Genomic DNA, 27381 nt, shown 5'->3' on the forward strand with positions numbered 1-27381 from the left:
CAATCACATCTATACTGCAATTAGGTCTTTATTTATTTTTAAACCTGTTGTCTGTCATATTCAACACTTTGGATTTACTGACACAGATTTAGCGATATTACAAACTCACTTTATTCTTTTTCTTTTTGTTATGCTTCTTCCAAAATCTAGTTACTTCAAAAACGGTTAATAGAAAAGACTTGGCAGTGTTCCATTTTAATAAAAAACCATGAACATGCAACAAACAGAGCTGTGGAAATTAAAATTAATGGTCAAAAAAAGTATTATTTTCAGATGTGAAATTATTATGCTAAGATCATGGTCTCTTAAAAACATCAAAAGCGGAAAAGTTCAGTTAATGACATTATGCAAAACATATCAAGCATACTCATACAGAATTTGTAAGGATACTTTATCTAGTGCAAGTCTATAAACAGATTATAATGTCAGTAGAACATAGCTGGATGCATTTCTTTGTTTGTCTAAAATGTGGCCTTTTTTCTATTGAAGGCATGATAATGTTTGACATAATCAAATGTATAAAATACTGCCAACTTTGCGGAAAAAAAAAAACAGTAAAAAAGAGGAAAAAAAACATGCATGGAGATGTAGAGATGGAAATAATGAGAATATGGAAACAAGAAAAAGTCAAAATACAGTGGACTGAGAGGAAGAGTGTTCACTGAGCTCAGCAGTGTTCAGGCTGCTAAATTGGCTTGTCTGCTCTTCTGCCATGTTAAGTTGGCTTGCTCCAGTTTCAGCAAAGTTCAGACTTGTTTGACTGCTTTGGAATTCAAAGCTGGAGTCTGTTGTTGTTCTTGGCGAGCTCTGCTCATCACCTGAGTCAGACCTTTGTTGTTTGTTCGCTGATTCCTCAGCCACTTGCGGTTTCTTGTTGAACTTGGGCACCTTGCAATTTTTGTCTACTTGGCTGTAAAGGTTGGCAACTGATCTCTCAATGTCTGCGAGATTCTGGATGTTTTTCAGGATTCCTTTGAGCTCCTTTCTTTTCCCCGCCTCAGTTTCAGATGAGGTAAGACGAGGGGGGTGCTTTCGTTCTGAAACAGGGCGAAGGGTGGACACAGGGGGTAAATCGGTTGGAACGAACTGGACTACTGGGCGTAGCTGAACGCTGGAAGGTGAGGGAGGAAGAAGAAGAAGAGGTGGTGGGGGTGGGGGTGGGGGTGGGGGAGCAAGCAGTTTATTAATAGAGGGAGAGGAAGGAGGGGTACACTGCAGTTTATGTGAGGGTGGAGCAGGAGGACTAGAAGGCGGAGACGGAGGAGGAGAAGAGGGTGGGGTTGGTGGTTGCAGGGGTGCAGGAGATGTGGGTGGGGACGGTGGACGCGGCAGATGGGGAGGAGCAGGGGGAGGTGGAGGGGGGTTGTCAGGTGGGTCTGGTATGATCTCCACGGTGATCTGACATGGCTGCACTGTCATGTAGTTGGAAATGCTTGAGCTGAACTTTCTCAGAACGGGTGGGGTTGGTCTCTGGCTGGACAGGTGCCAAGACTCATCAGCCTTAGAAATGATAATACTGGGGGGCACATCCCTGCCCACAGATGTAGGACTGTGGGGGTAATCCATGATGGAGCGCAGGGTTTCTGAGGTCAACTCCAGCATGTCATTGCTCTCCATGTCTCTGACGAGAACAGAAGAGAGGGAGCCGCAGAACTCTCTATTTTGCTTGAGGGCTTCTTGCTGGAAGGCCTGCTGCTCAAACTGCCGGGCTTGCTCACGAACTGACAATTTATTCTCTGCGCATTCGCTCAGGCTAAGTGAGACTGAACTTTTTGACCCTTGCTTGTCTCTTGTGGCTCTTTGGAGTAGCTGAAGCTCCCATTCAGATTGGTCTAGAAGACCCTGTCTTCTTGGCCCCTCGTAGCTGTGCGGGGCTCCATGAATGCGAGCAGGCATTGACCAGCCGCACGCCGACCCCGTCGAGTGTGATGGAGAAAAAGAGAACCACTTTTCCAGTGGATTCTCCCCCATTCCATAGCTGTCAAAGTTACCATCATAGACAGGGTTGTGTGTAATGAGTGGGTTGCCATCAGATAGGTGGGTCACGTTGCTTTCAGATTTGGGCAAGTTGACGCACAACGCTCCGTTGCTGTGGGCTGCAATGGTGCGACGGGCCAGGGAACTAAAAATCCTCTGGTGGTTGGCCTCCTCAATGTCCCACTTTTTAGCCCTGTCCCAGTAAGAGGTGGAGGTGAAGAGAAAAGAAGACTTGAAAAAAAGTGAAAGCTTAAGATTTAGGAGTGATATAAGCAAGAAAGAGCTCTAATGCAAGAGAAGCTCTGCCAACCTACCATAACCCCTTGTATTGTGATTGATTTGATTTTTTATTAAATTCTTAGTTAACAATTGCCTTTTTTAAAAGTCTAATCTAGAGCATAAATAGTCAGGCACATCTGTAGGCTTTGGTTGGTTGCAAAGTGAGATTCTGATAAAAAATAATGAACTCCTACTCTATGCAATAATCAATCTCAACACAGAGGGGTGTGGAAAGATGTAAAAAAAAATATGGGTAGCTCAACACAAAAGGAGACAGCAGTATAATTGGGATGGATGGAGAAGACAGCTATAGTCACCAATGCTGAATCTGAAAACCTCTTAACAAATGGGTCCCTCTTATCCTGACCACATAGGAATACAAGCTGAAGTAAATTTGAATAAAAATAACAAACTGATGCTCTTTTTACAATTTGTAGTTAACAACTGCGCTGTGAGTGAGCAAAAAAAAAAAAAAAAGATACACTCAGGTTTGTATGAAGAAATAAAGATACCAATATTAGGGTTGCCAATGTACGAGAACTCGATCTACATTATGTCTACAAATATGCAGCAAAGGCTACAAGCAAGAGTTGAAGAAAGTGCACTTTTGATCTAACATACAAAACAATTTCTGACACCACGTATGTCAGGATTACTTACTGCAGTCTGAATCCAGAGAAACAAGTGATTAAAAATGATAGGGAAACAGAAACAGAGGCAAACGGTAAGAAGACTAAAGACAAGCTGATATGTTACAAAAAGAAACAGTGAGTGCTGAAGTGCAGATGCACCAGTTGAGCAATATTCTCTGTTCTGAGCTATTTTGAGCATCATTATGCTGGTCTATTGACACAAAAATAATGGATGCATACATGCGTGGAAATACAAAATATCTCTTTCTGCATGAAAAGTTTAAAGTGATTTAAACTGTTGGGGACCAGCAGCCGTTACAGTAAAAGGCGAGAAAAACAACTCCCAATTTACCCCTACCGGCATTCAATGTCAATCAAAGAATGTCTGCAACTAAGAACCAAAGACAGTTGGATTTCTTTGAGTTTTAGGCAACATACCTTCACACATGACCTCAAATTCTCAATTTTTAAGAGTCAAATGTAACATCAGAGTTAGATTTTCTAATAGGAAAAAAAGCTATAACAAAATTTCTGCATCCTGAAGTAAAGCTGTTTAAATTCAAACCTGTCTGATCTCATACGATTAATATTTGATTACTTACTTGGGGCAGTATTTAAGATCAAAGGTGAAATTTGATTGTGCCGATGGCAAAATACCTTAGATATGTGCAAGAGCTAAGGAAGCAGTCAGCGTACCATACATTTTAATCAAAGTTGGGTTGAAAATAATGTATGAACACGCTCTTACCTTGAGAGGGGCTCTCACAAAATTGCATACGCAATCAAATTGGAAACACATACATAAGCTAAAATCTAATCACCAGCTGTGCTGTGGAATTTAACATAGGTGCAAATATTAAAAGTTGGAACACTGTTAAGGACAAAAATAATTGGAAAAATTCATTGATGTAGCAGCTATCCTGTCAGCAGGCAGGATGGAAGTATATCAGGTCAATTTTTAGAAAAACTAGTTTTTTATGGTAGAAGATGGCTACTTTAGTTTGAAACTACTGGTGCAAGATCAAGCAACTACCAAAAAAAAACATCTAAAGGCCCACAATGATCCTTTGAGCAATTGTAAAAGCTTTTCTAGTTGTCTTTTAATCATGGTTATTTAATCTAAAATAAAATAAAAATAAACATATTTCTTAAAGACATGGTTTCTGCAGAGTTGAAGTAATTCACCTCTTGAGTGGTGGGTGGGAACACTGGCTCCCTGTTGTGGAGCAGGAAGCTTTTGCCCGCCTAGTGTCTTTTCTACGTTACAAATAAGCTCTTTCAAACAACATTTTTCTTTTGTCTGCTCCAGATTTACTATGATTTCAATTAAAGATTACTCAGAAATGCAATTTTCAGCTTAATTTTCTTAATATATGCCCTCAATTATCAGAAAAATGCTACAAGAAAATGTTAAAAACACTTCAAAACCACGATTTTCATCGGAGTGGGTCTTTAGGTAATAATCTGAGTATGCTGTTGATACAAGGTTTGGAAAAAAAGAAACCTTGAGCAAATATAGATGAAGGGAAAATGGTGGGATGGGAGACAGACACCAAACAGACAGACATGACTCACATGCTGCTGTCGCCCAGCTCTTCGTAGAGGTTAGTAGTAGGAGCAGCTGCTGGAGCTGCCTTCCCTCCAGGTGGTAAAGCCTTCTGAATCCTGGCAGTTTTGGCACACTCAGCCTGACGTCTGTGCAGAGTGAGATATGCACTCATCATCATATGTTTTTAGTGCCCATGCAAATATATGAAGGGAAGCACTAAAACACTCACAAACAAAGAGAAATCAGCCCAAAGGATGGATTAAATCAGAGTGAAAACAGAACTAAGCACAGAGGAAGTCTCCATTATTGACTGGGGGAGCACTTTCAATTTCAAGTCGTGTTTGCAAAAAAAGGATAAGATCTTTGAAATCAAAACAACTGTCATATTGAGTTATCTCTGAGTTTTAGAAAATGGAGTGACAGGTTTGACTATTACAATGACTTTTCATGATTGTGCTGATTTCTTTTGAGGAAAACAGCTTGCTCTTTTTCTGTCTATCTATAAGCCACTATTCTTATTTCCTCTGAAAGATCCGGAATAGTTGATGTGTTGATCCTCTGTAATTGACATTACGAGTGAACCTTTCACCCGTGAAGTAGGCATTTGTTCAGCACTATCGCCAAAACCATTGCTTAATGGAGCTTTGAACATCAACGCACTGCAACTTGAGCACAAGAAGGATTTAAATTAAAATGGAGCAGTGAAGTGATGACAAACTAATCCCAAACCTCTGATTTGACTTTCCCTTTAAAACTATACCTGTCATGCGTTATTTTGGGGCTAGTTTAGTTTTCCAATTATTTGATTCTGACAGTATCTGGTTGATAGTGGGGATGATTTTATTTTCGTGTAATTGGATTTTCTGCTTGAGCAAAAAAAATAAATAAATAAATAAAAAGCTTTGGCTAATTACACATCCAATCTGAGAACAAAAGATGAATCAGTGTTTCTTCATGTTGTTATGTTGTTATGTCAGCAACATGATGGAAAGTTGGCCCTGACAATCACGCCTTTTGTTTAAAAATGACAACAATCAACCCATCTTGTAAAACTTCATAAAAACTGTGATGGGTCTTCTTTTCATACAAACACCAACAGAGATGCACACACTTGATGAAAAAAAAATGAAATAGAATACTTACTCTTTAAACCTGATTGTTTTGATGCAAAACAAAGAGACAAAAAACAAAGATATATTTAAAAAAGAATTTGCATGAATAATTTCCTAATTTGGCATGAACACAACCTCATATAATGTTAATTTAAGGGCAGCATTCTGAAATCAATTCAGTCTGAAGTGTTGCAAGCTTCACATTTTCATAACTTATTCGCAAGCTAATTGAATTATTTGGATGAGTGAGCAGATCCATGTTTTAAGTAATAGGTGATTCCAAATTCAAGCAAACTGGAATTATGTTGACAAACAGAAAGGAGATAATGAGCATTAACATGAAGCCGCAAAGCACCATCTGCTGTGACAGTTTGCGTGTTCGACTTAATGTCACCATCAATAGTTTTCTGTTGTTTCGGTCCGTTTGCTTGGATCAGAACATCTCCGACCATCTGCCATGTTCTCAATTCTCCCAAAAGAATAACCTTTTTTGTACTTTTTGATGGTAATTTTGCTACTTCAAAAAAAGATGATGTACCCTATTCTTGTATTTTCAATAGAACAGGAAGGCGTGAAAATTTGCTAAACACTTGTTTGTGCTGCAACAAAAGCCACAGAATTCGGAAAGACTTGTTGGGAGAGTGTGTGTTCGGGGGATTACACTGTAAAGATGTACTGAGATGGTTATAATCGACCGTAGATGTTTGTCAGAAATGAGCATTAATTATTCAGCCGTAATTGTGCATGACCAGAAGATTAGCCCAGCGGAGTGTGCAGTCATGCCGGATGAGGGAGACAAATGATAAAAAAGGGCTTTCACTGGATCTCAACTCTTTAGATATTCTGTTTGCAGCTTTTTTTCCCTTCTGCTTGATCATGCAAAAGGGGCGGCACATATAGACAAATTTCATTATGTGCATTTTAGCCATGTAAAACCCTTTGGTTAAAAGTTCAAGTACAACAAAATATTTCCTAAAACCTTTTTTTTTCCTGACAGAAAGTGAAATATCAACTAAAACATGCTCTCTTTAAGTTGAGGGTACTAACTGTTTGTAGGTGACCATGACAATGAGGATTGCAGGGATGCAGCAAAGGATAATGATGATTGCGAGGGCCAGCAAGGCCCCCTCTGTGTAGCCCACAGCCTGAGCGGCCTTCTTCACGCTGGCCACGATGTTTGGAGAACGGATCTCGAGGACGCGGCCACCCTCACCCAGGTAAGGCTGGAACTCTTTATTGATTTCCAGCACATTTCCATCAAGAAATCTGCAAGTTGCAACACAGAGAAACAACAAATATCAGTTTTATAACGATAAGTGTCCTTGTGCTTTTAAATTCCCTTTATCTGAAGATGAAGGAGAACAAATTCCATTTTATACAAGGAGGAAGTTCTCACATTTTCACTTTCAATGACTGCATTGCTCAGGGAGAATCTTTAAATTGTAGCCTTCCAGTCTCCCACCCCTAAATTAACTCTTAACTGGAAGAAACACTGACAATGAAGTAAAAGCAGAGGTAAGATAAAAAGAGAAGCTTTAACTATGTTTGACTTAGTCTCCATTTTAATTAAATGACTCAAACAAAAAATGTTCTTTTAGAAAAGTAATTTAGAAGCTGCCTCCGTTAGTATGAGCTCAGCTCCTGCGGCTCACCTCATGTGTTCTGCTTTTTATCAGAGTAATGTGCATGCTGCTCATTTCTGCTACTGCCAGTATTTTGCACAGAGCTAATGTCTCGAGTGTTAGAGTTAGGAAAATAACTCATGGGTTTATTACAGTTCAGAAGTCCTAGTGATCATTTTTTTAAAAATGTTTAAGTTTTACAAAGAAAAATCTGCTGCTGACATTAGATCCAGAGCTGAATATACCCTCTTTTTTGACTACCAAGAATATTTACTACTTAATAGTTTTGTTGCAATCATCATTGTAACTATAAGTTAGCTTTTTTTATATTAATTTATTGTTGTAAATAAACAGAACTTTTCCAAAACAGTTTTTAATAAAAGAGAAAAATTCTCCCCATCTTAGCCTGACCTTCCTCAATTCATAATTTATTTGTTCTGTTTTATTTAGTGGGTATTTTTATGATTATTTTTTCTAAACTCAGGTCAAGTTTGTTGTTTTTATATGTGCTGCAGAAAACAAAACTGACCTTAGCCCTGAATTGATATAATTAAAAATGTAATATATTCTGAAGGGAATGATTAGAGTGCCAAGTGCAGTTAGTGGTATTTCTATTTTGAATGAATTGATGGAAAGATTGAGTTGAAGGTTATTAACTGGACTGGCACTTTTTCTGTACAGAAAGCGGGATTGATGAGCAGCTTCTGTATTCATGGCGGAACAGGAACCACCTGCAAAGCATGAACTCACTAACAATGCTATCTTTCTTCTTCTGTGGTTTGACTGCAAAGTAGCAGATACTGTATAGGAGATGCAATTACCCTGGAGAGCTGTCATATGTGCACTGGATGCAAAAAAGGCATTCTGTTACTAATCTATATGATGTTCCTGACAGTATGAAGAAAAGAAAAATCCTACTTATTAAAATCAAAATAGACAAGTCTTTTTTTAGTTAGCTTGGCACTCTCATATTTTGGTACCTCCATTTTTTTTCTTACAATGTTAGTCTTAGACATTATTGTTAACAAAAAAAAGGAAATTGTACATATTCTGTCAATGTAACAAGACAGGAGTTTTAAAGCAATTGCTGTAATCACAAGTGTATTGACACAGGCTAAATAAAAAATAAATAAAAAAAAGGCAGTTTGAGGAAAAGGAAGGTTAACAGTCAAGTAAATTCATAGAAAATTTCAGGACGGGAAATGTTCTTATTGATAAGAAACATTCAAGTCAAGATTTCAGGACTAGAACCCCATTGGTTTGACGAAGGAGATAAAACATGAAATTTGTCAGAGCACAAATGACCACTGGGTCTGCTGGGGGAGATCTTAATGGATTGGAGAAATGTCTTGCATGCACTTTTCTGTGGTGCTTAGCCTCTTATAGGTGTTTTAGCACACTGTCTCAGATAGACAGATCTTGAGCACTCTACATCCTGAAATAAAAGGAATGAAATGTTTTGCTGGCATGTCTCCCGACTCCCAGAACAGCCTCTGAGGTATTGGCTTGATGGGTTGATGCACTGATTGAAATACTCTTTACTACACTTTCATTTTGTCCCTTGTTAACCCCTGCTTGTCCTTTTCTCCCCTGTAATGTGTCTTCCCCTATTGGCAGGTATTGAGCAGCTGCACGATGACCGCAGTTATGTAAATAAGTAGGCAATGGTAAAGGGTGGGGAGTTATATAAGGGAAAGCCAAGGAAAACCTAATGAAGGCATACTTCACAAACACATTCAGAAATTAGGACATCAACTATATCATGGAAAACCTGTAAGGCATTCAAACGACTCACTTGAATAGTTCCTGCGGCGCAATGGCCCTGTTGGTGAGCGGGTCAATGGCATACACAATCAGGTCTGATTTACTGTAGTCTTCGAGCTCAAAGCCATCACCATGACGACGTGGTCCAATAGACTCAACGACAATCTTTGCACCTGGAATCTGGTCCTGGACATGCCGCTCCAGAATCCTAGGACACATGAACACAGAAAGGTTAAATTGCAAGTTAAACGCAAATAGAAGAACACTTTAGATCAAAACAATTTATCAAGGTTATACCCTAAACAATTTAACCCTTTAATTTCTGAGATATCGAGATGTCACAAGCGTGTAATGCTCGCTCTTTGATGTACTGGAAGTCTTTGATCGTTCATGTGATAGACATGGATTGGCTGAAACTGACACGGAGGATATCAGATTTGCATATCAGCTGCAATGTTCCTGCGACACATTACTAACATTAAGTGTTGCATAATGCTGCAAAGCATTGTTTTTTCCTGCTCAACAATCTGCTGGAATTGTATAAATTGCGTAAATGGTTGAAGAGTTACGGTAAATGAATGTAAATACTGGAGCTGAAGCTACGGTGTAAAAGGTTTATCACCACTCTTAACTTGGTAATTACTAATAATCCCTTTGGACAGGCTATTTGGCTTTCCCCTTTGGGTTCTTGGCAAAATCAAGCTGTAACGACACTTTCTAAGGTGTGCAATATTCACACCTAAAATTACAGTGAATAAAAATATATATTGGTGTATTGTCTGAGTGGTTTCACAATTCCAACATTTAGGAAAGCAAGTCCTGGATAACCATCAAAGCTGCCAAATCCAAAAGCTCTTACCCGGCTTCAGTGAAAGCAGCTTTACATAAATAATTTGTGTTTATCAGCCTCAGGAGCAGTGTCACTTGTGTGGGAGAGAATCAGAAAGCTATTGGAAAAACCTATTAATACAAATTTGCCTTTCAAATAGACTAATTTGGTTAAATACTAGGCCCCGAGAGCCGTAAAAATGATGATTCATGAACGCCTATCAATAATTAATTTGGCCAAGGAGAATAGACACCATTGCATAGACTGGTTCAGGCATATATAATGATCCACTTGTACTTGATATATCCCTCCAAACGAGAATGTAACGCACTAGACAACCCTTATTTTTTTTTTTTTAGGATTTGCGTCAAGGTTGAAATGGTGTTTTGAAATAAACCCTTTGTAAATTCCTATTGGGAACCTTGTCAACATTGGAAACACCCAAAGGTACAGATCCAAGCAAACATTAAAGTGTTCACGAAGGTAAGAGTGAATTAGGAAAAAAAAAATATTTTGATGTTTAAAAACAATATACCATTGTTTATATGGGAGCAAATTATTAAAAAAAAAAGCCAAAGTAGGAACTCTAAAATGTTTAATGTATTTTTAATGCTTGAGGAGCATTGTCATTGTCACTTCAAAGGTGGCGAGGTTTGACAATGCAAATAAAAACACGACTGAGATTTCACTCTGAACAAGTGTTTGCTATAAAGAAATTAGGTGCCAAAATTGTGCAGACTTGAAAAATACGATTTGAAAACAATAAGAAAAAAAGTCCAAAGAATGTCAAATATTGAAGATTTTTAAGTTGAGGCACAAATGTGAGGCTTTGGTTAATTCAAAACATACAGTGCAAAAGTGGAAGGTGAGTCTAACTCTTGAATGTTCAAGGTTAACATGGTTCAATGAAACATATGTAACACATGTTCTGTGGGGTTTTCTCTGTGCAACATCAATTTTAACAAAATAATGAACAGTGTAAGGACAAGGAAAACGGGCAAAGTTTAAAAATGAACAATCTCAACTTTGTGCGTGCACTTCAGGCGTAACAGCCTATCTTTACAAACGAAGTGGAAGTGAAGTGTCGTTATAAAGTGGAACAATGGCCTTTGATCATGAGATTCCAACCAGCCAACCGTCATATTGTCTATCCATTTGTGGATAAGGCAGCAGTTGGTGAATCACACATAAACCCCAAATGACACACTGTGAATATCTAATGCTACGCACACACCGGGAGTGTGCTGCACATTCACAAACGCGCTAAACTGGCATTCTTGTATGCACTTTTACCATATGGTGTTCACACTGGGCTGTCGGTACCCAAGACTAGGGCAAGTACTCACAGTTGGAAGAGCCTTGGTGCAAAATGTCTAAGCGGTGCAAATCTTGCTCCAGGCTTTTTCTTTTCTTCATTATTTATTTTATTTAGCTCTATTCTGATAAATGAAAAACTTGGTGTCATAAAATTCCAGCCGGAAATATCAACTTTTCATCAATTTTCGGTTGGTACTGTCCTGGTTTGAAAAAGAGGCTACCTATACATCGCTACCAAATCCGAGTTGGTTAACAGTTAACTGATGTAATCTAAACGGGCGTTTGTTGGTTGCATATTTTGTACGTAGAGGCAGAAACTGGCTTAAAGTGAAGTGTGAAGTGTGAACATCACTATTCAATCATTCATCATCATTCATCTCGAAATGCGCAGTTATGCGTGTTTATGCACGTTTACAAAGAATTTTCATTGGAAATGGTCTCTTACGAGCCCAGTGTGAACATAGCATAAGAGGTATTATTGATTCTGCAATAAGGAAAAAAAAAACCTTCCTCACTTTAAACAGAATTGTGTAATTTTGGGTTTATATTTCTTAGCAATCGGTCATTGCATCAATCATATTGCATCCCAAGCAGTCATGCAATCAACTTCATACTGTTGATTGCATGTTTGGCCATAGGTTTGGCAGGTTTCCCATGCCACTGTCCATGATAATTGCGAAGAACCTCAGAGAAGCATTTATGCTTTTCAAGCTTGATGACGCGATTGGCTCAAGCATTTCAGTGGTTTGGTATTTTATTTATAGTGATATATAGGAATCTTTAAGATTTTGACTTTTTTTTTATATCAACAAAGCTTGCTTTTTTATCATATGCAAAATCTTTCTGAAGATGATTACATCTATAAACAATGTTTGTGGTCAATAAATGGTGCAGACAAGACAATGCAGGTGGTAGATCAGATTTTTTTTTTTTTGTATTTTAAAGCCAAAACATAAAGAATAATTTTAAAAAGAAGCAACATTTGAAATGGTTTGCTATTTGCACCATATCTTTATTGAAAATTGGTAAAGTTATAGTTGCATTATAAAGTAAATATTTACAGAAATTTTTTTTTGTTTTTTTGGAACTGAGTCCAAATTAAATAGCAGCCTTGTTGAAATCCTTAGATGTGGAAACTTCAATTTTCTGGCACGACTTTGAGTCGCCATTGAATTTTCTAATCGCTCGAATTAAATATTGGTTAAATGGTGCGATATGCATGCAACTGCATTAAATCATTGAAGATATGCTTAGCAAATGAAGCGTGGACTTTTGTTAGATCTAACACATCCACAAATGCGTGAATATGAACCAATAAGATAAGTGTTTTTGATCAAGGACACATCAACAATCCAGGACATAAACCTTGAACTATGTTGGGGAAAAAGAAGGTAAAAGCCGTCCTTATACCTACTGAGCTCCAACTATCACACATAATAGTGTTTTATATTTGCTTTGAATGTCAACAAGGTTCTTTAATATAAAAATTACTAATTTTATTAAAAGGTTAAAGGAAAATCCTAGAAAGTAGTGCGTTTTGTGTTTGATAAAGCAGTAAGAGGCAGCAAGGTGACTTGAAAGACATGTTAATCATTTAATACCCTTTAAGACCCTAGTCCATTAACCAAAATAGGAAAGATAAACACAAAAGAATTATTCCTTGTTCCGTGGACTTGCAGATACAGATTTTGTTTAATTAAACAGAAGAACATGGACTGACCTTCAATTTTTCAGAAATAAGTGCCTTTCGTCTTACCTAATGAGCTCCTCCTTTTTCTCTTCGACTAAAGAGGGAGGGACAGTGGACACAACCACCTGCATGTCCAAGGCGTTGACTACAGAAACCTTCGAGAATCAGTGGACCGTAAAAGGAGAGACACAACAAAACGACAATGAGGAAGCAAACAGTTTGCAGGAGATCAAGACACACATTGATGGGGCCAAATATGCACGTCTCCTTCTGTGCGTTCGATCGGCTCATTCAAGTGATTCTTTCGGTGCAGCAAGTCAGCGTTTACAATTACCTGCTTGTACTGGCGCCATGCAGTAAACTTAACAGGGAATCATTCTGATGCCACTCTTAAGTGCACAGGCAACAGCATCTGTGTTCTGAAGCCAAGTCTCCCATGGGGCTCCTGTGAAATTAGGTTTACCCTTTGAAAATTAACGAGCGCTGTGGTTAAGCACTCACTGTTCTCACATATTCAGGCAATGTCCCAGACCCTCCTTCTGTCTCATTAGAGACTTGTTAGCCAGACATATTTCACTGAAACGAAAAATAAGCCTGTCCACTGTCAGGAAAAATAAGCAGTGAATTGGAGGCAAAGCTGAGCACCAAACAGCAGGCGTGTTTGGAAATTACTAGGAGAATTACAATCATATAAGAAGGCAGATGTACATAACGTCTACAGAGTTAATTCTCTCTAAGGTTTGACAGACTTTAATTGGATCATCAGCAAGCAGAAGAGGCCACACGTTGAGTATAATGTGCATATTGTGAATAATTTAAGAGCCTGGAACTAAAACAAGTGCTGAGTAAACAAAGCAAAACAAAAGACAGCGTTCATCTGCGAGGCTTCTAATGGCTCTATGATGATATGCCCCAAGGAGCATTCACCGACATAAAACAATATTAACACACATTAGTTATTTGTGGCAGCACCTTATGATCTTATGCTGTAAAGAGCTTTTCTTTTTTACATTACATTATAAACATTTGTGATTAAAAGGTGTGTGTTTACAAGTAAAACTGTGCTTTTTATTGAACTTCAAATTAAATGTTTAAATGTTTCTACACTAGGGGTGTAACGATCAACTTAACCAATGAGTCGATTTATATTCTTACGATCCAACCAGATCAATCTGTCTGAGGCAAGTTGTTCATTGAATTGACCTACACCACTATAAAATCACTTCAAAATGAAATAAATTGGTTATATAGATATTGGAAAATACCATTTCTATTGGAGCATGGAAGGTTTACTATAGCGAAAAAACGACCAAGTACCATCACAGCGGACAAAACGTGATGGCAGCATAAAAAAAGATCAAGCCAATGTGTGGAAACGCTTGGAATTTTGCAAAGACGTGACCATCCAGTGTGGTATCATGTTTTGTTTGTATTAGAAAAAACAACAGTGGACTGAAGTTTATGAAACATAAAGGTGAGTCGATTTGCCATTAATTCTTGCTAACTTATTTGTACACATATATAATTGACACTTAATTATCTTGCAAGAAAGACAAGCAATCTGGAAAACTTCACCTGTACTGTTCAGGTATTTATCTCTGAGTCACATTGGTTGAATTTTTGGATAAAGATTTCCTGGATCGATTGCGAATCGGATTGTTCAAAATGAACCAATATAGCCTAAGAATTTTAACCACAAATTATGATATGAATCAAATCGTTATTAAAATGAATCGTTACACCCGTTGTCTATATGCATGTGTGAGCTTCAATACCTAATATATCCATGTTGATAAAAACCTCTTTGGATATTCTTACTTTTTTTTTGTGTTCTGTGAGTTCTCGGCTGGAACCATGTGGGATAATAGCCGCAGCATTTCTTTTTTCTTTTTTCATGAGACATGCTTGAGAAGGGCTACTACACTTGAGAGGTTTGTGTAACTAAGGAGATCAGAGAGCTGCCCTTTTAAACCACCAAGACTCCAGGCAAGATCTACACACATGCAGATAAAGTCATTAGCTACATTAGATCAAAATGGGTATAGCTAAATCTTCCTGTGATATTAAGTTAGTTTTATTATACTTTCAGCAGATCTGCTTTATTTTTATAATCACCTACAAATCATTCAGACTTCTGTGTTCTTTACTTAGGCTTAGAAAAATATCTGAGGTTTTTTATAGCTTACAAGAAAAGGATACATCTTCCTCTGTGGTACATCTTGCATATCCTCTTTGAGAGGGCTTGTCAAATTAAGGTCACTGACTAATAAGACTCTGTATGAGATGGATAACAGTTATTGGACAGACGTGAAAAACATTCCCTGAAATGTGTAATGGCAGCTTAACTCAGTTTACACAAGTACAGGAAAAAGAAGCAGCTTGACCAAAGTGATAAACAATTATGTTAATCAAGATGTTTTCAAGAAATGAAGAATGGCTACTTCACTAAAGTACATGGATATATGAAGGAAATAAAAAGGGGAAATGTTGAGAAGAAGAGGCTATATTTTCTGTGGAAGCTGCTCAGCATGCATCACTGCTCCTCTGAGCTGCAAGCCCAGAAGTATACAGTAAATGCATCCTCTATATTTATCCATGTCCACTCTCACATAGTTACTATGAAAAAAAGTCTCAAACTGGTAACTCACCACAACCTGGGCACTGCTGCTTAGACCTTTCCCATAGTCGTCTGTAGCAATGACTTCAAACTTGAAGTAGGACCTGCGCATGTTTCGAAACATGATGGCTGACTTGATGACACCTGTGTAGGTCTCAATGACAAAGCTGTCCTGACCCTCTGCTGCAGGGGGGATGATCAGACGGTATGCCATGGCACTGTAATTTCCTGTGTCCTTATCTGTGGCCTGCAAAAAAAAAACACAGCATTTGAGAAAAGATGGGTGGAAAATTAGGGAATATTTTTATGACGGAGGATTAGGACCACCATTAAAAGAAAAAAAGAAAAATAAAGTAATTATGAAGTAATAAAATAACAAGAAAAGTCAACATTTTACGAGAATAAAGTCATATTTTCATAAGGTATACATTGAGAATTTATGAGATTAAAGTAATACATTTAAGAGGCAAAAGGCTGACAAATGTAAGCAAACAAAAACAATATTGTGTTTTAGTATGAGAGATGTAGAAGACATTATAAGGGATTACTTAAGCATTGGTTTCACAAATAAGAAAATATTAAGTCTTTTAGTGAGTCAATATTGTTTTATTTTTGAAGGAAAATTTGCCTCATCTGGGCCTCATCAGAAGAAGATTCTTGACTAAAAAGGAGTTGATTTTCGGCCTGTGTGCCATTAAGGCTGTCTGTCGGCAGAATAGTTTCACAGGTTCACATGCAATATGGCACATAGATTCCTTTGATAAACTAAAGCCTCATGGCATTGCCTTAAATGGCTACATTGATGGATTTACTCGGCAGATGATGTGAAGGGGACGCTACAACCAATTTTATTTTTGAAAAAGCACGGCTTTTTCCTTGTAAAATTAAATTTTTCTCAAAATTTTATGCGTTTAATCTTAGAAAATGAAAACCTTTTCCCCATAATTTTAAGACTTTATTCTCATATATATATATATATATATATATATATATATATATATATATATATATATATATATATATATATATATATATATATATATATATATATATATATATATATATATATATATATATATATTTATTTTTTATTTTTTTTCTTTAACATTGGTGCTAATACTCTGTTATAGAAGACAGTTTGGTTTTGGGCGAATTTTGGTAAAAATAGTCAATTTTTTTTCTTTAACTCTGAGATGTTTTATGTCTTTCACTGAACCTTAGTATTTTGCATTGACTATTCCAAAGTGATTAATTCTACAGTTCTGAAGTGCTAAAAGGAAGATACATTAAGTAAAGATAAATGCTTTCTACCTTGAGAGCAAACCTTTGTTTACACTATATTACCAAAACTAACCGCTCACCCATCCAAATAATCAGAATCAGGTGTCTTAATCCCTTGGGCTGCCCACAGGTGTTTAAAATCAAGCACTCAGGTATGCAGACTATTTTTGCAAACATTTGTGAAAGAATGGGCCGCTCTCAGGAGCTCAGTGAATTCCAGCGTGGAGCTGTCATAAGATGCCACCTGTGCAACAAATCCAGTGGTGAATTTTCTTCACTCCTAAATATTCCACAGTCAACTGTCAGCTCTGTCATAACAAAGTGGAATAGTTTGGGAACAACAGCAACTCAGCCACCAAGTGGCAGGCCACATAAACTGATGGAGAGGTGGGAGCGGATGCTGAAGTGCATAGGGTAAAGAGGTCGCCGACTTTCTGCACAGTCAATTGCTACAGAGCTCCAAACTTCATGTGAACTTCAGATTAGCCCAAGTACAGTACACAAAGAGCTTAACAGAATGGGTTTCCATGACCAAGAAGCTGCGTCCAAGCCACATCCACACAAGTGCAATGCAAAGCATCGGATGCAGTGGTGTGAAGCACGGCGCCACAGGATTTAGAGACGTGTTCTATGGAGTGATGAATCATGGTTTTCCATATGGCCATCTAATCCAATCTGATGGATTAGTCTGTGTTTGAAAGTTGCCAGGAGAACGATAGATTTCAGGCTGCATTGTGCTGAGTGTGAAATTTGGTGGAGGAGGAATTTTGGTATGGGGTTTGTTTCTCAGGACTTGGGCTTGGCCCCTTAGTTTCAGTGAAAGGAACTCTGAATGCCACAGGACACCAAAACATTTTGGCAAATTCCATGCTCCCAACCTTGTGGGAACAGTTTGGAGCGGGCCCCTTCCTCTTCCGACATGACTGTGCACCAGAGCACAAAGCAAGGTCCATAAAGACATGGATGACAGAGTCTGGTGTGGATGAACTTGACTGGTCTGCACAAAGTCCTGACCTGAACCCGATAGAACACCTTTGGGATGAATTAGAGCGGAGACTGAGAGCCAGATCCTCTTGACCGACATCAGTGTGTGATCTCACCAATGCTTTTAGAAGCATTGGTCAAAAATTCCTATAAACACAATCCTCAACCTTGTGGACAGCCTTCCCAGAAGAGTTGAAGCTGTAATAGCTGGAAAAAAGTGGACTGACATCATATTGAACTGTATGGATTAGGAATGGGATGGAACTTTAGTTCATATGCGAGTCAAGGCAGGTGAGTAAACTTCTTTCTCTTTCGGCTTTTCCCATCAGGGGTCGCCACAGCGAATCATCCTTTTCCACCTCACTCTATCATGGACATCTTCTACCCTAACGTTAGCCAACTTCATGTCCTCTGTTAAGACATCCATATATCTCCTCTTTGGCCGTCCTCTTGCCCTCCGGCCAGGCAGCTCCATCTCCAACATCCTTCTACCAATGTATCCACTATCCCTCCTCTGAACATGTCCAAACCATCTCAGTCTGGCTTCTCTGACTTTGTCGCTAACACAGGCAACATGAGCCGTCCCTCTGATGTACTCGTTCCTTATCCTGTCTAACCTGGTCACTCCTAAGGAGAACCTCAACATCTTCATCTCTGCTACCTCCATCTCAGCCTCTTGTCTCTGTCTCACTGCTACCGTCTCTAACCCATAGAGCAGAGCTGGTCTCACCACTGTCTTGTACACCTTTCCTTTGAGTCTTGCTGGCACTTTTCTGTCACACAACACTCCTGACACTTTCCTCCAACCGCTCCAACCTGCCTGCACTCGCCTCTTCACCTCTTTTCCACAATCCCCATCACACTGAACTGTTGACCCCAAGTACTTAAACTCCTGCACCTTCTTCACCTCAGCCCCCTGTAACCTAACGCTTCTACCTTGATCCCTCTCGTTCAGACACATGTATTCTGTCTTACTACGACTGACCTTCATACCTCTTCTTTCCAGAGCAAACCTCCACCTCTCTAGCTGTTCCTCCACCTGCTCTCTACTCTCACTGCAAATTACAATGTCATCCGGTGAGTAAACACTTTTGGTAATCTAGTGTATTTTGTGCAGAATGTTGTTTATTTAATGAAAATATATCTGGGAATTTTATAAATGTACTTCTGAAGGATCTAAAGAAATTATCTCGCTGCTCAGTTGTTGTGCACAACTACAGCTTAAAAAAAAACAGGATACAGTGAGTATATTTTCCATAAAAACTACCTGCTGTGCTCAAACATGATTGCTTTAGAAAGTGAAGTAAAACAGAAAAGTTGGACTCTTGCAGTTCAATGCAGTGCTGAAAAGCGGAAATGTCATCAAAAGAGCATGATGAAACTGAAATGTAAGAAAACATTTCAATGCACAAAAACCACAAACACAAGAATGACTCGGAAGAAGGGCTTTTTTAAATTTACCCCCCCCCCCCCCCCCAAAGAAAATAAAAATAAATAAATGAATAAATCAGCCATTGACCTCTGAGGCATAAATTTCTGATCGGCCAATGAGCTTACTTGCAGACATCAATTTTCAGAGAGCTTGTCTTTGGCTGGTGACACTGATAAATAGGAGCAATTTTTTCTTTTTCTTTTTTGGCAACTGGCACAGTAGAAGGGAGGTGGAAGGAGAGTTGGTTCCAGTGAAGGGACTGCATAAATCAACACAGTCAAGCAATCACACGGAGCAAAAAACTGCCACTACATTTACAGACATCTTTTATGAAGGGCACATCAGGAAGAAGTGTTCTATTAAGACACTATAGGGAAATGGTTTAGTGTTAAATAGCATTTGAATCCCATTATATTCCATTAAGTAGGGAAGATGCTCTTTTTAGAACATTTTTGTTTCCAACATTGTTTGACAGTGATAATAAAAAAAAAAAAAAATCTGCCCTGGAGTTTTTACTTCCTGATTATAGAGAACTCCAACTGTAATCATGCAGTCAGACAATCAGCCTGATTACCATCATTTTCCTTTTTCACTTTTGGCCTAGTTAATATTTTCATATCAATGGAATTAGTCCTCTGGCTCAAAGTTATATAGCAACAAGATTTAGGTGTAAGAAAATGAAAATGTTATTATTGTGTGTTTATGACCAGTAATATTTTAGTGATTATCTTAAACGAGGGGGGAAAGGCCGCTCTGCTTTGTAACTAATGAAGTCTGGCACCGAAACCTTCCCCTTGTAGATGCCAAAGATTTGTTGGCCTCTGGTAACAGTGGTGGTGACAGTAGCAGATGTCTGGGTCGATTTATGTATTATTATTATTATTTTTGCCTTGAACCAACTCAGTCTATTATATGAAAGCTGGTGCAATGTCCAGAAGTTTTATTTCACATTTGAGTTGGTGCTTAATGACACTGTTGCATTGGTTCTTGGAAAGCTCCTGAAATCCTTATTTCTAAGAACCACATGACAGGTGACAGGGATTCTAATGTTGATTTATTTAATTAATTTGTCTTTCTTTCCACTCACAAAAACCTTTATGTGGCCCATGGTGCAGGCAGAAAAAAGGCCCAATCTTTTTGTCAGAATAAGTGCTCAAAAAAGTCTTATCAAGGTGCTGATCAATCCAAGACTGTCAGAGTAAAGAGTGGACCTCGGCCTTTTTCTGCTGCTGTATAATTTTAGATTTTTTTTTGGAGTCCTGCACTTAGATAAGTGGTAAGGCCAAATCAAAGTTTCAACATCTTTATCTTATTTACTTTCAATTTTTCCACAAATGGAAGTACATTCTGTGCAACCTGAGCAGTGCAGGTGTAGGTACCATAACTATTTGGCCTGTAATAACCGTTTGGGGTCCTTTCGACTGAGGATGACGTCACCCTACGGTAGCCCCACTTGGACAAACTACATAGCATCCAGATCTGCTCGGGCTCTACATATTTTCCTTTCAAGTTTCCTTTTGTAATATAGTTATTTTCCCTCATAAGTTGTGTCTGACATTATTCTTTGTGATGTTTATGGAGAGATTTTGCCACAACCCACTTTGTAAAAAGATCTGTGGCTGTTAGAATGAACCTGCTGCTCCACACAAATGAACCGTATCTCTGAGCAGAGCAGCTGGAGTCTCTTAGCTTGGTGTTTGCAGGCAGGGAAGGTGCTTTGTTATAGTGTACCCCAACCAGTTATTGCAGGCCAAATGGTTATGGTACCTACACAGGTACACGACAATTTTTTTTTTTGCATCTATACAAGGGTTGACCCGTACGGATGCTGCAGGTTTTTGTATTGTCAGGGCCCATGGAGGGCCATAGTTAAAGAGGGGGTGCATCTAAAGGGGAGCTCAGTTGTGTCTAGAGGTTCGATCGGCCACCTTAACGGACATCGGGAAATTGGAACGTGTGATTGCTGTGCATGTGGTAAGTGTATTATCGTGAAGTATTTGTAAGGATTATGCATGTTGTATTGTATCCTTTATGCAGCACTCCCGTTGTTAGTAAAGTGCTAGTAAGATGCCCACATTACGCTCTGATTGTCAAATTTCCACATTTCCAACAGCCAGGCTGCACGCAAGGGATAAAGTAGTGTTGCACAAGGGGGTGCGCAAGGAGTTCGCACCTCTCACTTAAACTCCACATATGGCGCAGGTTTTGGGGGGGTTGAAAAAAATGAAAAATCTGTACATCACACCTGTGTCTCAACAACTTCACCCTGCCCTTACGTGTTGTTTAAGTGTTAGCTAAGAAATTATGCACAAACATTTTTGCCCTACGACTCTTATATTTCCTGCAGGCCACCTGCAGGCCTTTACAGATTTGACCACTTTTTGACCACACACAACCCATAAGGGCAGATGTGATTAAGGTATTCAAAAGAGAAAAAATGGAATGGATAAAAAGTCCTTTTACTCTAGACATTTAGTCAAATTAAAGGCAGGACAAGGAGGAACCAAAGCACTGGTTCAAGAAAATAAACACATGTAAGCAAATTTTGTGCAAGATTACTCTACGGTCTGCCAAAAAAAAAAGATGGAAACAAAATGTTTCCTGGATTATAAACTTATTTTTGATATGTTACACTTACTCACTTACCTTAACACCAGAACTGGATAATGAAAAACAGAAGCTATCTTGTGCATTAGAGTAATCCATTTGATGATGTTTAAAGTCATAATAGACTAAATTATGGCTCATTGTCATTTTAACAGACAAAGAGGGAATTTAGAATAGTTCAGTAAAGATGTCTGACAGCTGTCAAACCCACTATAAAAAAACATATGTAAACTTGATAAAGTAGTTTGTTGCACCTTGGTCCTTTATTTGGGAGACGATTGAGATCAACAAAATGAAGAAATAACAAGTCAAATGATTAACAATTTTTAATAAAGGTTCAAATCCAACATTTTAGAATATATAGAGAATTAGCTTACCATAAGCATGCTGGACCAAACAAATGTCTCTCTTCAGGAACAGGCACTGAGTGGCACCGAGGTGATACAACTTTCTCTTTTTTGTTTTCTCAAGTAGCTAGTTATAGGGAACTCTAATTTTTAAGTGTTTTAAAAAAATATAATGTTTTGCTGAAAATCAAAGTGAACGCAGAGATCGTATTTGTTTCTTTTTCCCTATGCAGGTGAGAAAACTCAATAATTAAAAAAATCATTAATAGTAAATGTAAAACAAAATCACCCAAATTTGATTACTTTTCAGCTACACGTCTCAATTTTTTCTGCTTCATAGTAAAATTTTGAACTGTTATGAGCAAAACTGGTAAGATATCACTGTCAAAGCTACAAACAAAGAACACTGGCACCAAAAATCCAGAAATTAAACTTTTCTTAAAGAACGGTCCCTCTAGGTATAGGTAGTATTAAGTGTTTTGCGAATCAAACTGCTAAAACAGCTTTAGTGCAAAAGCTTCACTTTTATCAAAAGAAAAAAAAAACGACATCGAGTTGAGTATTGAATATTCTGAGGATCTAAACCCCAAAATGCTGTATACTTTTGAAAACCAAATGCAAGTTCACGACGAGAGAAACGGCAATTTCTCATAGTTCCGTTCCACTCGCTGCTGCAATCAGTTTTAAATTGTCTTGGAACAGTCTGCTCCTACTTCTCTGTTTAAAATTGTGTTTTGCAGCAGTGCTTTCGATCTGGTAACAAATAACAGTAATAGTTTTTACACTCTAGTAGTCTTAACAGGAGCTTGTCAAACTCTCTGTCTCACTAACATAACTTTGTGGAAGAATGTTGACTCAATGCTCCACTGTAGAAAGTGGGGATGTGCTGTACTTAACTGCATGAGTTTTAAATGAAATGGTACTTTTAGAGCATGTTCCTACAAAGCACTTCTCCTCACAAAAGCAGAGATAAATGGCACGATTACAGACAGATTGTAGACATAGTGATTACAAATGTCTATTCAGTAACATCAGTTTGTAATTTCTTCTTTTTAAGCTCTGTACACATAAATGTTTAACATCAAATCTTATTTTTTCCAGTGATTCTATTTAATTCCATCTAAATCTTATTGTAAAAAAACAAATAATTAAGTACCCTATTCCCCATCTAACTTTTTTGTGATTTGAACTATACAGAAGTTCAACAATACAATTTTAAATAGCTTTTTATGAAAAATAATATTGTAAAAATTTAGACTCCAAAATCTTTATAAATACAGGTTTAATACTTTCAGGGAGCTACACCGTCTCATGAATGTTAAAATCTTAATAGACTTTTTCATTGTGTCAATCTTTAAAGACCTGCCACCAAATGGCCATTCTATATTTATATGAAATATCCAATGAAAAATCAGTCATAGTTCAAGTTAAATGGCAGGTGTTAAGCATTCATTTAGAGTGTCTGAGAGTATTTGCAGCCCTAAAGTTCTCTGGTAGGCTGTTCAACAGAAAGGAGCATAATGATGGAATGAGGCCTAACCCCAGTTTGAAGTTCTACCTCTAGAAAAACTAACTAAGAGGTCGGTACTGGAGGACATCAGGGTCCGCGAGGTCTAACAGTGCGAAATCAGGTCAAACAAATATTAAAGCCGATGAAAACGTTTAGAAATAAATAAAGGAACCCTAAATGATATTCTGAATGGCATGGGAGAAAGATTTTAAATGGGTTTAATGTATTCCCACCCTCTGGTCCTGATCAGCACACGTGTGCCTGAATTCTAAAAAAAATATTATGTGCCTTCTGGATGGACTAGCGCATTACAGTAATCTGTTTTACCAGAAATAAAAGCATGGATCAGCACCTCTGTGCCGGAAAGAAAGATGACTTGGCTTTGTTTTTAAATGCTAAAATCCTGTTTGAATTTTATTTTTTAATGTGGATGAAATTCAGCTCAGGGTTAAATAACTACCTTCGGTTTCTGACACACTGAAAGGGTTTGAAATTGTGTATTTTCTCAGTTTTGGTAATTTCTTCTCTTTTTTGCCCTGGTAGAGCTTTAAAATAGTCTCTGCCATCCTTGACTTTGATGATGGGAAACTAAATGCTCAACAAATAAGCATTTAGTTTGACATTTGATCTCATAGTCAGCTGTAGCTAAGTAGGAAAGGTTGTCATCTGGTGTCCGAGATATGCTCTGTTTGTTATCGGTGAACTAAAATAAAAAGTATCCTGTCAGGACAACATGAAATATCTTTTACAAAGCAGAATAAAGGTGGAAGATGTTGAGTCATGCTTGTGCGAACATTGGGTGATCACACCATCCGGCTCACTCTCATTCAACTCAATAGTGAATGAGGCAGACAGTGGAAGGAGAGAAGCAGAGGAAAGGAAGTGACAAGTGATGAAAGTAGCGGTCAAGTTTTATGAACTGAGCCGATCAGGTGAATTGTCCGTCCAAAGCTTCGGGGAAGTACAAAGTGCAAAAGGTTGGAGCAGAATGGAGCTTGTGTCTCTGTATGCCGACATAAGTTAAAAAGAAAAAACTAAAGGTCACGCCACGCGTTTTCTTACCACTATCTTGAGAACAGAGCTGAAAATCTTGGTGTCCTCTGTCACACCACCAATGTACAGCTGCCTGGAGAAGACGGGAGCGTGGTCATTCTCATCTTGCACCTCTATGAACACCTTGGCTGTGTTAGCTGCATTGAAGAAAACACCAGGATGACATCAAATCACTGGAAGACATTCACTTCTGACAAAATGCACAAACAGCCTCAGTGTGTAGTCAGTCATTTTAAACCAACTACAGACAAAGCCTTAGATCACAGTATGTGAACTTCACTGAGATTCATGTATCTGAAAGTTCTTTCACTAAAAAAAACAAAAACAAAAAGTTAGATGACATCAGTGGCCGATGCAAAAACAAATCTCTATTACTTAAAGGGCCTATATCATGCAAAAATCTATTTTTTTGAGCTTTTAAGTGTATTGTACGACCACCTCCAGGACCGCCCCCAGGCTAACACACACACACACACACACACACTCTTTCTGCGGAGCTAGCAGTCATCGTCTAAAACACTTTCCTTTTATATGCACAATATGCTCATCCATATTTGCAAAAGTTGGGATGATTTTAGTTTTCGTGAGCAAAACGCAGTAAAAGTTTTTTTTTTGTTTTTTGCTCTGGTTTTAAGATTCTCTCATTACTCAGGTGCAGGTTGGATTAGGAGTCGGTTTTAGATGAAATTTCTTTCTTACCGCCTCTAAATTGCACAGTTGTTTTTTTTTCTGTCATGTTTTTGACATCACAGCGACTGATAGTTATGAATTTATAAGTTCCGTTTTTTGAATAATAACCAAGCAAGCCGGTTTATAATTTTCAGCGATCATTGCGAGGTCTTGTTCACACTAATGTTGGCTGGTTTTGAGTTAATGGCAAACTACGTTTAAAAAAGCTATTTGACCTGCCTTTTGTGAATTAAATACAATTTCAGATATGTTGGAAATGTTTTTGTATGTCTTTGTATTAGAGTTCGCGTGATAGTTGGTAATGGCACAATTGTTACGGAGAAAATTTCCAATTGGCACTTAATGCCATAAATATTGCTGACTCCTGCTCTATGAAAACAGTCATATTGATAACCCCGCTCTGAAATCAAAACTGCTTCAAATGGTTGGCATTTAGCAATACGCAAGTGATGAAATGAAGCTTTATTTGAAAAATCAGGTGATCAAACGCAATCTGAAGCAACGCTCAATAGTCCACCACTAACCTTTCCGCTCGAAAGGTCGATGCAAAGTCGAGCCGCCCACTCGAGCAGAACATCTCTAGCTATAAGTAATTTACATAAGAGGTCAAGTGTGTCATGCTTAATACCTAGAAGAGCAAACTGTAAACGTTTGAACACTGTGAAGTCATTGTTGCCTTGAAAAACCCTTGAAGTTGAAGGCGTAAGATGCCCATTTTTAAATAAAATAATTTTCTTTTCATGTTGCACAATTCTACTTAGAATTATTTTAAAAAGAAACTTGAGATTATTCACGTACATCACTTTGGAACTTTCCTGAAAGATCCACGTTCTCTTGCTAAGTTTCCAACTTTAATTGTGTCCCTCAAAGCATAGATTACTTAGAATCAGTGTAAGCCTGATGCCCTGTAATTTCTCAGTTACACCTGCAAAACACGGCATAAATATGTAGTGTGCTAAATCATTTCAACACTGCAGTTAAGGACCATTATTCTCCTGGCTTGATAAAAAAATAAAAGAAAATACCAAAAAATAAAAAACAGTTAAGTCTGGAGGTTCTCCAACTATGTCTACACCAGGGGAAATAGGCAAACAAAACACTAAACATCACACTACATGCAAAATAGTGCAAATAAAAGGGAAAAGTCTCACAGGGGAAAAGGGGCTGCAGAATGTATCTCTCTTTGTAAAAAAGTGCTCATGCACCCACAGGACATAAAATAAATACATTCTTTCCCCTCTGACTCACTCGCTTCGCAAAACTCATAAACATGCATGGTAATAAATAAATAAATAAATAAATAAAAATTAGTCCATAAACAGAAGGAACTGCTTCAATGTCAGTGAGTTGGAGTGGGTCTACAGATACAGTCATTTTTAGAAAGCATGAGCAAACCAGTGTCTGATCTCAAAATCCTGTGTATGAAAATGTTTAATCCATTTCATTAAACATATGAACAAACACACATTCCTTTATAAAATTTGCTTATTAACTCTGAGTTTATGCACAGGGACATGACAAAACAGTCACCTTCTGTGAGCAATCGTCAGTCAAATAAAAACTTCCATCAACGGCCACACATGACTACTTTACACTTTTTCATTTTTTTAGCACTAAACCAAAACACAGAAGATAAAAAGCCGAGTACACCCAATGATTCAGGGGTTAGTAGAGACACCTTTGCTTTAATAGGCATAGCTGGTGTGTTTTTACCACTTGACTTCTACTCACACTGCTCATTCCTGCTGGGGACATTAAGGTGCTTAAATTCTGTTTTTAACATGTTGTCGTGCCATTTCTTTAATGATGGAGGACATACATAAAGAACATTAATATTTAAAATTGAATTTCTTAGTATTTCTTTAATTAAATTGCTGTGAATTAAGGAGCAGGTATAAAAATACCATTTGAAAAAGAGCATATTTGTGCTGTGGGAGGGCAAATGCTCCCTGCTCCGCTCCATTCTGATGCATCCACTTGCAGAAGCCTAGATCCATGTATGTCTTAATTCTCCTCGTCTGAGCTGGCATCTGGCTCAAAATTTTAAGTCTGGATAGCTCTAATATTGCTTGCTATTTTTGTTGCACTG

The 27381-nt window shown here is 38.0% G+C and overlaps 1 protein-coding gene across 8 annotated transcripts in view; it reads right to left on the reverse strand.

Annotated features, from left to right (window-relative positions):
* Window positions 1-27381, reverse strand: part of pcdh15 (protocadherin related 15) — a 238136-nt gene that overhangs the window by 11871 nt on the left and 198884 nt on the right. For 4 of the 8 annotated variants that reach the window (XM_023962992.1, XM_023962993.1, XM_023962989.1 and 1 more), the window contains 9 exons: window positions 24612-24739; window positions 15420-15635; window positions 12838-12926; window positions 8967-9143; window positions 6597-6815; window positions 5581-5589; window positions 4464-4583; window positions 2917-2922; window positions 88-2170 (listed from right to left, as the gene is read on the reverse strand). In XM_023962992.1, the coding sequence (XP_023818760.1) occupies window positions 628-2170; window positions 2917-2922; window positions 4464-4583; window positions 5581-5589; window positions 6597-6815; window positions 8967-9143; window positions 12838-12926; window positions 15420-15635; window positions 24612-24739 (2507 nt within the window). In that variant the 3' untranslated portion in view covers window positions 88-627. Of the gene's footprint in view, window positions 1-87; window positions 2171-2916; window positions 2923-4463; window positions 4584-5580; window positions 5590-6596; window positions 6816-8966; window positions 9144-12837; window positions 12927-15419; window positions 15636-24611; window positions 24740-27381 lie in introns of those variants that run through there. The other 4 variants (XM_023962994.1, XM_023962991.1, XM_023962996.1 and 1 more) reach the window with 2 other exon arrangements.

This window comes from Oryzias latipes, chromosome 15 (assembly GCF_002234675.1).
Source record: "Oryzias latipes chromosome 15, ASM223467v1".
Taxonomy (NCBI): domain Eukaryota; kingdom Metazoa; phylum Chordata; class Actinopteri; order Beloniformes; family Adrianichthyidae; genus Oryzias; species Oryzias latipes.